We start from the raw sequence: 12,123 nt of genomic DNA, 5'->3' as shown, positions 1-12,123 counted from the left end.
TGAGAGAAAACAGCTATCATGAATGTCCTACTTTCATATTTAAACCTGAAGACTGAGAGTTCTGCAGAATCAAGGTTTCAAATAAGAGTTGAATAAAATTTGAACACAGCATTCAATATTCTCGATAATTATCCAAACTTCAGCTTTAAATATTGTGTGTTCCCATTCCTGCTTGGATTCTTTCCAAGAAATTGGAAATCAGTTTTGAGAAACTGGTTCTTGTTAGGATGCTAATTAGGTACTTGCACTGCTTGCTTTGTCCTTTCCCATTTTACAGTTGTAGTTAACAAATGCAAGCAGTTTCCTCTGGCAGTGTGCCTTTGCAGTGGACCACCTATCTTTGGATTACAGAATGTAAGCTTAAGCAAGATGGCAATAAATTCACATGGCATTTTACATTCTGATTTTATTTTTTCTATCAAACAGGTGTTAAATGTGCCAAAACATGTATTAGCATAACATTTGCTAATATACAATATCAAACATGGATGTAAACATCAACTTTAAAATTTCAAAGTTCCTGTTATGAATTCACCTGAAAACTATATAACCTGGGCACTGTTGCACGTTGCATTCTCCCAGAGATGTATCAGATGTCTTAGCATGCTCTGAATAGCCTACTTATTCTGACAAAGCAAAACATTGTTTGAGGAAGTGGGTCATATGTGTGTAGAGATGTTTGCTGGAAAGGCCTGGAATTCCATGGTTCTGGTCAGTATACCACTGAAAAAAAAAAAAAAAAAAAAAAAAAGCCATAAAACCCCTATGTTCTATTTTCAATTCTGCAATAGTTAAACAACACAAGAACTTTATTTTATTACCATATAGAAGAAAGTGGATGCCTCAAGAAAACAGAGAGACTTGCTAATCTTTTTTCATCAGTTTCCAGTATATTCACATTCTTGCTGAAAAAAAGTTTCTAAACCTTCTGTAATCTTCTGTAAGCATTACTGCCTCAATACTGACAAGTCAGTTGTATTAAGTCAGGCAAAAGAGCTTTGAGACGCCCTTAGGATTGAAATGCCCTCGACCTGCTGCATGGCCTTGGCAACAGGGGTCACAGTCTTGCTTAGCAATACTGGGCTCTAAGCAACAAGCTTTCAGCTAAAAGTTGTGGAATACTATTCAAAATATCCTGCATTACAACAAGGCCATGAACATTATGAATGTTGTACTGCAAATAAAATACACATATGAATTATGCTAACTCTTAGAAATAACTGACATTCCCTCATAGCTGAACTAGAATGACTACAACTGCATATAGTATTCCAGGCACTTGAGATATAACCTGGGTTTGCTAAAGATCAGTGAAGGAGGCAAAAAATGTGGAATACACAAAAAGGTCTACAAACCCTAAGTACACAAGATCCCCAAGGGATCCCTGTGTGATCCCTTTTTGAGGAGTTCATGGCCCTCGGAAAGTGGACTGAGGCAGAAGGCCAGTACTTTGATAGCAGGCAAACACTTTGGCCATTGGCCCTGAGAAAAAAAACATGCAGAAGCAGAGCGTAGCATGTAATTCAGAACTACTTTTCCCCTGTTCATTCCTCATTTATATCTTCTAACCCCTTGCCTATGTGTTTGTCTCTTTGCCTGCACCTGCTACCCCAAGTAAATTTTGCAGAGAACTTGTTTATTTTCTGATCCTGGATATACTACTTAGATACCTTATACCCTTTTTGCTTGTTTTACCTCGTGCCTGTGGCAGGCATGTCCAGTTCAAGATAGAATCCATCAGAACCAGTGATGGTTTTGGCCCCAGAAGCCAGCTCCTTCATCTTCCTCTCTTTTACTAGCTATCAGCAACTTTTATAAGGAGGCTGGATTCTCATTCCTCTCCCTGGCTCATTTTAAAAGCCTTTAAGTTATTCTTGACAAGAGAGAAATCCTGCTAGCATCCAAAGGGCAACAAGGAAAAAAAAAGAGCAGCCAAATCCTTCGAGGAAGAAATTGTTTACGAAGAGCAACAAATGCACTTGCAATTGCCAGATTTTGAAGCATGTTCAGTTGAACCAGGTTCTTAAAAACATTGCCAAATGTCACATAAGCTTATTGATGAAGCTATAAGCCACTGATCAAAATGAAAAATAGTCTGTTATTTACCATTGCCTGGAAATCCACCTGTGCATTAACCAGAGCTTTTGCGATTTGTGCTGAGTTCTGAAAATGTACATTATCTGAAAAAGGAAAAAAAGAGATTGGCTATTGAAACGTGTAAATACCACACAGCATAAAGTTATAGTGCATTAAGTTGTGTCCACTAATTATCAAGTAATAGAGTTGACATTACTAAGAATGAGTAAGCATCTTATGTCACATGGAAATCTACTGAAGATCTAAGTACTGACCCTAATCAAAGGCATAGAAAGATGTTTAATGTTTTTCAAACAAAGTGATTCTGACTCTGTATTTGTACTGCCATTTGCAAACCTCACCATCTGCTGTTCCATGGATGAGAAGATACTCTACGTTTTGGAAATTCTTTGCTCTTGCCATCACAGTTGAATTCTGTTGAGAGGAAAAATGAACAGTTCAGCAGCTTCAATTTAAACCACTCAGTCACAGAGCTGAAAGGCTTTCATTACCTAGTAGAACAACAATCAAACAGTTGGACTGGCATAATAATGACAGCAGTGACTTCATATCAATCTGAGATTATAATAGAAGCCATATATATTTAGTGCCTTTTCTAAGGGCCAGTTCACGAAAAGCACAGCACTAGCCATGTGTCATTCCCTGAACACTGTAATTCCTGGCTACCCAGACAGCTCTACCAGGGCAGTTTGGTATTGAGCATTTCTGTTCTTTGAGTTGGGATGGTACTGAGAACATGATCCAAAATCTTTAATAGGAGTCTTTCCGCTAACAACTTTGGGCATTAATTCAGGCTTCTCTGTATCCAGAGCTGGTATGTGTGCTGCTAGAAGAAGCTATAGACTTTCTATCAATGTGAAGAAAAGAAGAAAGGCAACCTGTTCCAGGTAGGGGAAGCTGTTCTGACCATTTAGTATGCTTATGATGTTATTATCAGAGAGCTAAATTTGCATGAAGCAGTTTGCGTACCACAGCTAACAGTACCAACCAAAACCTTACCAACATCAACATTTTAACCTCTCTCATGAGTTCTTTCCTAGGCTAATGGTTCGCACTGGCAGAACTGTCTGACTTGTCCAAGTGAGAAAATAAGGATCCTTCAATTTAGCATATTTAGGATTGATAAATAGAAACCCACAAGTAACTATGGAGATATGAATTTCACAGCAGTAGCTAGGCTGCTACAGGACTGCCACTATGAGAGCTGGTAGGTCATTTTCTTTCTTCACAGTTCTACTTGTCCATGGAAGTGTGATTCATGTTTAAGGCAGATCAACACAGAAAGAGAATTCTCACCTTGTAGTGCTCAAGATTATCGGACTCTACAGGAAGACCCATAAATCGTTCTGTGTAGATAGATGCTGTGACATTAAGGAAGAAAAAAGCTATAGATAAAGAATGTGCTGATATTTTTGTGCCTCCAGTGACACATAGCAAATTAAATGTTTATTTTAACTTTATCTGTACTGCTTGGTTTCCTCATTATACACCAAATTTAAACATATTTTAAAAAATCAACTATGAAGGTTAATTAATAAATGTCCTCCAAATCATCCTTGCAGAAATAATGGTTCGATACTCATCAGTGGAACCAACAGAAGGTTGTGTGGATAAAGGTAATTAACTGATACTGCTTTATGCTATTGGGTTGAACTCCAGAAGTCAGTTGAACAAGCCAATGAGCCAATAAAGGTGCATGGTGGAAAGATGACACAGATTATTTTTGACACCTTAAAAAGAGAAGCTGAGCAGAATTCCAACCTCGGTATGTGTATGTACAGTAAATATGGATATATATGTTGTCCTTTTCCTGTTGAATGGATATATGCAGCAATTAGGGGGAGCAGGAAATGATAAAGGCTTCCACTGAAAAAGTGCTGCAATTGCTGTTCAGGTCTCTATTCAGTTCCTTTTTCTAACTACAACAAAGACTGTTAACAGATTTGACAAAACAAATGTGAATAACTGAACAGTATCTATCATCAAGAAATCAGTAGGAACAGCTATCTTTGAGCTGCCTGGGTATTTGTAATTTAACTAAGAGCTGTTATGAAAATTTGTGGAAAACTGACGCAGCAGCTGTCACTACCAGAACATTACTTTCTTTATGACCTTGCCTTGAAAGAGAAACTGACACATATTGAGCAGTCAAGCTGCAGTATTATGAGAATTTTATTTATTTAACGGAGTCAGGGCTTTCTGACAAAGAAGAGCTGGGATCTTTCCCTCCCTTAAGAGAGGTGATGGCCATTGTGAGCAGTAAGGAATTGGGATTGTCTACCTTGTTGCCCAGTTTGGCACACTGCATTAGAATAATTTTGTTAAAAAGTAGAAATGGGAATACTCCCAGGAAAGGAAAATGACTCAATATACTCATGTTCCCATGGTTTATTATGTATCCTTCACATATGTTACCACCGAGTGCTAAAGATGTGTACCGTGTCTCCCACATCAGCCAAGAAGGCTCCTGAAGATAATTTGTAATAAACCAAGTACCAAAAAAACCTAAGTAAGTATTCTATCTTTTATCAAAATCCTTTATCATTCACTGAAAACAGAAAATGTGCAATATCTGTTGTCAACACAGTGTCAAACAACCATATTGGGCTTAAGTTTTCAATAAAATAGACTCTTTCTGAATGGCTGGCATTTCTACAGTATTCTGAGCCAATTCTCCACTCTCTTTTACCAGTGTAGCTACAACAAGTCCACAGAGGTCAGCAGAGTTGCATTATAATGACTAAGTGGAAGATTCAGCTTGTCAATTACTGACGAAGGAAAAGGAGAGAAATTGTGAATTTTAATAAAACGGTCACAGATCTAATGCTTTTAACTATACATTGTCCCCAAATGCAATTTCCCTTGCCATCTTATAACTGTTTAGCTGTTACTAACTCTGACACAAAATGGAGGTGAGTCTGAGGATTTCAGAGAAAAGATTATGGTCCAGACTCTAATCTGTGCATCTAAAAGAGGGTGGGACAGAATTTAGAAGCTCTAGGGGCCAGTACATCCTCTGACATACTGATACTACTTAGAGACTTAAATACGTAGCATCCTGTAGTTTTGCCCCTAACACAGTTCACCCTAATGTTAACATGATCTGTTTGCCAAAACTTATGACTCATAACTTCCTTCTGTTTCCTTCCTTCCTTAGTGGAGGTACATTTGTCTGTTCTGTTTGGATTTTACAATGTGTTTTTAGCAAGATTCTTTAACTCCCTCCTGAAAATTCAGCTAAAGTAAAGATTGCAATGGTGCAGGTCTAATCTACTCTAACTTAAAAACTTCATTCAATTTTTAATGCTTGGACAAATGTTTATAACTCTTCTTTTATTGAAGGACTTTTGCAAAAATAGTGCTTTATGCCTGCATTCTGGAAATAATTTTGTGATCATGAGTGAAAAATGTATAAAAAAAATCTTGATACCAGTGAAAACATGAAGAGTATGCTTCCTGCGTCATACAAATGTTTTGCCCTTTGTTTGCAAAACACCATAAATACAAGGAATGTCTGTGCTAGCAGGGAAGGAACCTTTACCATTTAACAAAAAAATTTTCTTATAACCCAGAATACTTAGCAAATAACTGTATGCTAAGTAAATGTGTTCAAAGTGCTACATTTTGCTCATTGAAAACATGTATGCCATGATTCTTTTCAACACTAAGGTTCCTTTACACCATGCCAAATGCTTAGCAGGTCTGCAAGTAAGTATGAGTATGTGCCTGCTTTATTCACACAGTAAGGCCCTGGGAGTATACTCCTGGAGTTGTTTCCTCTGAACAGTTTGGAGCCTAAGTAAATAGACAAAAAGATGTCACGTAACACAACAACACAGGAGGTGTGACTGAGAAACATCTAAAGGAAAAAATATTTAATTAACAAAAAATTATATCAGACACAACTGGGTCCCTCTCTTTTCCACTGCTTTTGGGAAATAACTTTGCAGTCATCAGAGATACTGATTCCTGACAGAGATCGCCTGCAGTATCTAAAGTTGAAGTGCTCTGTGATTCCATTACCGGCAGAAAAATAATTTCAGCTGTTTCTGAATTCAGTGATACTTTTTAAACAGGATTTTTAGGGACTTCACTCCTGAGTATAGCAGTTTATCAGGAGGGCTTTACACACTTACTGTTACAGATGTGCATATGGAATTATCTGGACGTACCTTCTATGTGACAAAGTCTGTTCCAAACTGCCAGTTGCAGTCAGTTTTTTTCAGCAAGGAAAACATTAAACTTAAGGTCTTAAAAGCTTTATGTCTAGGTAATTGCAATGTCTTTAAGTTTCATATTGCCATTCTCCTGCAATGATTTCATTTAGAAAGTCATTAAATGCTACATCTTGCTTTCCAAGTCAGTATTTATGTCAAGTTTCCATACCGTAATATTCCCAGCTGGAAACAGGAGCCACAGCCATTCCACATTTAAATACTCCACTGCCAGATCCAAGTGCCAAAGAAGTTACATACCCACCATAGGACTAGGGAGAAATCACAGACAGTTTAAAATTATTGGTGAAGTATCATTTTGTTTTCTGAATCAAACTCATATAAATTAATTCCAAAGTAAGTATTTTGCTTTGAATACATGGAGGACAAAGCAACAAAAGCTTTTTAATTTCTTTTATTTATTTATTTATTTCAGATGGATCTGATGTGATTTCTTGTGAGAGAGATTAGACAATTTTATTGAATCATTTCTTTTTTTGCTACTTCTTCAATGCTTATCACAGGATACTGCTCTTACTACTACTTAGAATGACCAAAAAACTTAAGTTGGTAGGGTCCTTCAAGGTAATCTAGTGCAGCCTCTATCTCAAAACAGGGCTAACTTCAGATTTAAATGAAGCCGATAAAAGTCACATCCACATTACACAGCCTCTCTTCTCAATCTATTTTGACACTGATCACTGTCATTGTAAAAATTTTCCTTCCTAAAACATAAACAAAACTTCCCTCGTGGCAACTTGTGTTCATTGCCTCTCATCCTTTCGGTGTGCACCTCCAAGAACAGTTACAGGTTTTTCCCTGCCTTAACAAGCTACCTAGCTTTTGCTAATGATTGGCATATTGAACCAAACCCATCATCAGTACTAACAGGCTCAGCTACTTGAGAACTTGAGGTTCGAGCAATTCCTCCCTACTGCCTGCCACTGTTCCAGTTATTTTCTGGCCTGATTCCTCAAACTGGGACCCAGCAAGGAAGAATAAGTTCATAGCTGGAAGGTAGGTAAAGTAGTAAGTAAGCCTTGATATCAGAATAGATCTGTGCAACTGTGCGGGGCTAGTTGCTGAGACAGGAAAATACTGTAAATAAAAAGCATTTAGTTTGACTGTCCACAGGATGTGGAACTAGGGTTGGAAAATACTTGTATAAGGTCTTTAGCAAATAATGGGTTACTGTTTACTTTGGAATGGAGGGAGGGATAAACATATGGCGTGTATCATGAAGAATCCTGAAGATTATCAAACTCATCAGTAGCATATGAAAGACTAAGGGAAATAAGCAAAACTATTAAATATTTTTTTGTGCAAAAGTAAGTTAGTCCCTCCCTCCTCTCGACATTCCAGCTTGAAATGACAGTGGTGCATATGCTAATGGAAATAATAATTCGTACAATTTTTCTAGCTCATTTGATTGGCTCATTTGATCTTTTAAAAAATCAGTCCACAAGGCTAAAAAGTAAAGGATTAGGATCAGGCAGATAAATCTATGCACTGTAACAGGCAGAGAGATATAGTTCAAAACCTGAATTGCTTTAGTGGTTATTTAAGAGCTTTTGCCACCCAGAAGAGTTTGGTGAGTCTGAAAGTACGATGAGCTGCATAGTTCATGCATACCTTCCAAGTTGCAGGCTATAAATAAGGAAACACCTTTCAACTCCTTTCAGAGGTTATGGACCAGGAAATGGTATAATAAACAGAAAAAAAATGGAAAAAAAGACTGACAGGTTTGGCAATAGTGCCATTATTTGAATATTATATCCACTACTGAGATACAATACTTTAGATGTGTGAAATCTCTTAATTGGTTCTGGAAACACTGTGGTGAAATAAAATATGATGTGATTAAAAAAATAAAATATTTTCATGTGGCCTTAACTGACTTAATGTCACTTTAGAATTACTCACTTGTAAGTGTCTGTGTCACTTAATTTCACCATATGGTACCCCATTTTATCCTCGTGTTACAGCAGTGTCTGACCAAAGTAATTTAAATATTAGTTGGTAGAAGCTTCATAGAAAGATTTTAGCAACCTGCTCATGTGCTAAGATCAGGCAACTTCTACAGTTACAGTTGAACTGAATCTTAAAAGATCCATCCTCTAGTGTGTTTCTGGGCAAGTCTCTTACAATGATACTGGGCCAAAGAAAACAAACAAGCAAACAAAAACCAGCAAAAAAATAAACAAAACAAACAGTGACAGATCAGAAGAATTCTCCTAGCAAAGACAAGCAGTTAAAGAGAATGAAATAAAAGGTCTTTCTGAATGATTATCAGAGAAGAATGAACATGCATAAAGAGAAAAATATTGGAAAATGTTTATGAGTGCCAACATACCAGTTTATTCTGTAAGCTTTTTTAGTTAGTGCTGCCTATTACTGCTGGATAGCTGATACTGGTTTACTCAGAGAAGGAGTAAGGGTGGCTAACATAGGTCTGGCCTCCAACCCCCTTTAGCATTCCTTACAGTGCTAATCCATGAGACCCTCAGGTGGTGCTTATCAGCTTATTCTCCTGGATAGTATAATTCTGTTATGCTAAAGCTGCTGAAGCTGGGTAGGAGGCAGGGCTCCAGTTCTGTCTATGCATTCTTGATCCAGCCATTCATGATGAACATGAGCAATTGAGTCAGATGACCTAAACACCTTAAAAATCTCTATAAAGGGGCTGTGTGGCATTTGTGCTGCCACTGAAGTTGGCTTCAGCTCTCCCATAACACCACTAATAGGTCTGCATCTCATTTCCATGAATGGTCCTACTTTGAGGCTGACAGCAGAGGAAAAAGAACCCCAACTATTCCAATAATTTATTTTTCTTCTATTAGAATGCAGTGCTATCCTACAATTTGTACTTGAGGTATGCTACTCTATTTCTCAGTGCCTAAGGATAGTGGAATCTGGCCATTTAATAATAAAGACTTGCAATACATCTGGCTATAAAAGGTTCTGGGAATGTTACAAAGCAAAGTACACAAAAAAAATCAAAGATGAAAAGTAGACTGGCTAATTATTTGGAATGACTCCCATACTGTCCAGTTTTTCCACTTCTTGGAGAAGCTGTCAATGTTGTACACCCATCAGACCCACATTCATCCCTACTGACCATTTCAAAGCCAGCCAAGTGTACAGCGATTCACAATGATGCAAGGGTCACATTTTCTGATGAGAGATATTCATAGGACTTTTCTCATTATTTTAAACTCAGATCAGAAAGGATAATACTTGAATTTTGACACCATGCCAGTCAGTTCCTAAGTTAAAAGTAAAGCCAATTAAAATGTCTCAATTTTGCTTAACTTCAAGTCCTAAGAATATGTTAGGCATAAGCTTTTCAAAATTCCCTCTTGAGCTGCCAAAGATCCTGTTTTGGGGGCTTGCACTGTTGCACTGTTGCAGTTGCATGTATACAGGCACTAACAGGAACTATTCCCTTTGGCAATACCATCAAACACTGGTAGAAGAAACTTTATACAGATTTAGGACAGAATAAGGAAGAATTAAAAAAATTATACTGCAGGATTATTTAAAGATAGATACAAAAACCCAATCACTTACCCAGCCCCATATTGCTATTCGTTTCTCATCGATAAAACCCATTTCTATAAATTTTCTGTGGAAAAGAAAATCACAGAAATAAATGCATTATTACAAAAGAATGTTAATCCTATAACAAATTAGAAAAAAATAAATTTTCTTTAATTTTTTTCCACACATCCCACCAATTTGAGCAAATTGACAATCAGCATAGCATGTCTAATTTCTACAAAGCATCAATTATTCAATTAATAGATATTTCAGAGGAAAAGGAAGAATTCTTCTTGAAAGAATAAAAAATGCTGAAATTAATATTTTCTTCATCATAATTTTTGTTCCAGTGGATGAAGACTCTGCCCAACTGGCTTCTTGGCAAAAAAGTTCTTTTTTCATATACTTAGAATCCACCTGGATATTTAGTCCAGACTAAATTAAACATCATACATTATACTCATGTTGTACATGTGCATATATATATGTGTGTGTATGCATATGTACAGATGTACACTCACACACATGCAGAGGAAAAAGTTCAAAAAGTGTACTCCTACTAATTACATTTCATTTCCCATAGCTCTACTTTCCCACAGGCTATTATCATTTTCATTGTTTTAATGCCAAAGGTGCTGGATTAACATTAACATTCAGACCTTATCCTGCAAGATGCTCAACGTACTCATCTTACAATGAGTTGATCTCTCATGAGGCACAGTATCAGCCTCTAAGATTAGGGATTCCCTGGAGCAATAAGCTTTCTTTTTTACGTGCCTGAAAAGTGAAGAGCACATACTGCTACTGTAATAAAAAATAATAATGAGGAAAACATCTTCTAATGCTCCAAGTAGGTAATCAGCTTGCAATGGATGAAAGGTGCATCTTGTTTATGCACTGAGTAGTCAAACAGGTCAAAGAGAATCATAAATATTAGGTCTCCTACAAAAATCCTGCATCAGAGACTGAAGACTGTATTTCCAGAGCCGTATTAGCAACAGCAAAGAAGAGAGGATGAGGCAAAAGACCACAAAGGTTCAAGAGTGACAGATAAACAAAATATGTTCAGATACATCCCAGGACACATATTAGCCTTATTTTACTAGGACAAGCATGAGTAACTGACAACACCCAAAATGCGGGATACTATCTGGGTGGGACAAAAGAAAAGCCAAAAAATGATTCAGCTTTGTTATATTGCTGTCTTAATCCCTGGGGTTCCTCCTACAGTAAAAGCCCCTCCAAGAACTTCCCACTAGAATATAGGATCCTCTCTAAAAATCACGCATCTTAAACCATGTGTTAGATCAGGAAGATGGAATGCAATGCATTTAACTGAATAAAAATTTAGTCTAGGTGCCGACAGAAAACTGGGAAGTATGAAGTCTGAGGTAATTTCTTCACAGCCTGTCTCAGCAGATTTTGCAACTGCAGAATCAGTTTAGGTTCCCTCTGTCTCTGGCATTTTATGTCTGAGTGACGATTCAGAGCAATAAAAAAAATTCTCTCGTTATATTTTAAAGTATGCTGGTGCTGCTGAAAGTTTCAAGAAAGAAAAATCAAATAATAGATTAATAGAAAAACCTGACATGATATTGTGGAATAATTGCTGGAGGTGACTTAGTGATGACTTATTATATGTCCATCTCTTCAGGGAAGGTAAACCTCCAGGGTGGAATGCAGTGGATACGCAAGGAATCCTGTTCCATAACAATTCCCTAAGCAACATAACCTGCAACCTTAGATGTTAGCAAAACCAGGGGAGCTTGGTATGCTGACTCTAAGAGAAACAACAGGCAGGGTGGAGAGGAGTGGGAACACTGTGGCCAGGCTCTGTGATGTTACCACAGGGATGGGGAACTGGAACAAGAATGCAAGGTTCCTGCATTGAATCCACTGAAGCAAGGAGGTGAAACAATGAGGTTCTGTCAACGCTATTGCCTTACTTCTGATTTATATCATAAGTGCCCAGTTCTGGAGTAGTGTCAAGCAAAATCATGTCCTCTGGGTGAATTTTGCTCATTATAATCTCATTATAATACCAAAACACACCTCCATCCCAAAGGCTACCCGCCTTCAAGGTGTGACCACACCTCACTGAGCATGTGCTGTGAATTTCTCTAGCTTATACCTTCAAAAGTAAAGCAAGGAGATTTTATACCAATCATAATAAAGCTATGTATGACTAGAGTCACTCAAGATCCACCTAAAGATAAGAAAATAGTATAAAATGGCTTAAGAGAGGAGGAATGCCAGGGAAGATACCATCGTA

The 12,123-nt window shown here is 37.4% G+C and overlaps 1 protein-coding gene across 4 annotated transcripts in view; it reads right to left on the bottom strand.

Moving 5' to 3' along the window:
* Positions 1-388: 388 nt before the first annotated feature.
* The window catches only part of LOC115343206 (fibroblast activation protein alpha), a 42,799-nt gene continuing 31,064 nt past the window's right edge, over positions 389-12,123 (bottom strand). For 3 of the 4 annotated variants that reach the window (XM_030018864.2, XM_041124095.1, XM_030018867.2), the window contains 6 exons: positions 9,882-9,936; positions 6,484-6,583; positions 3,394-3,458; positions 2,439-2,511; positions 2,107-2,180; positions 389-723 (listed from right to left, as the gene is read on the bottom strand). In XM_030018864.2, coding sequence (XP_029874724.1) covers positions 622-723; positions 2,107-2,180; positions 2,439-2,511; positions 3,394-3,458; positions 6,484-6,583; positions 9,882-9,936 — 469 coding nt within the window. In that variant the 3' untranslated portion in view covers positions 389-621. Of the gene's footprint in view, positions 724-2,106; positions 2,181-2,406; positions 2,512-3,393; positions 3,459-6,483; positions 6,584-9,881; positions 9,937-12,123 lie in introns of all 4 variants that reach the window. The other variant, XM_041124096.1, reaches the window with a different exon arrangement.

The sequence above is a fragment of the Aquila chrysaetos genome, chromosome 6, assembly GCF_900496995.4.
Source record: "Aquila chrysaetos chrysaetos chromosome 6, bAquChr1.4, whole genome shotgun sequence".
Lineage (NCBI taxonomy): Eukaryota > Metazoa > Chordata > Aves > Accipitriformes > Accipitridae > Aquila > Aquila chrysaetos.
The sequence above is the reverse complement of the archived record's forward strand: the minus strand, read 5'-3'. Positions and strand labels throughout refer to the sequence as shown.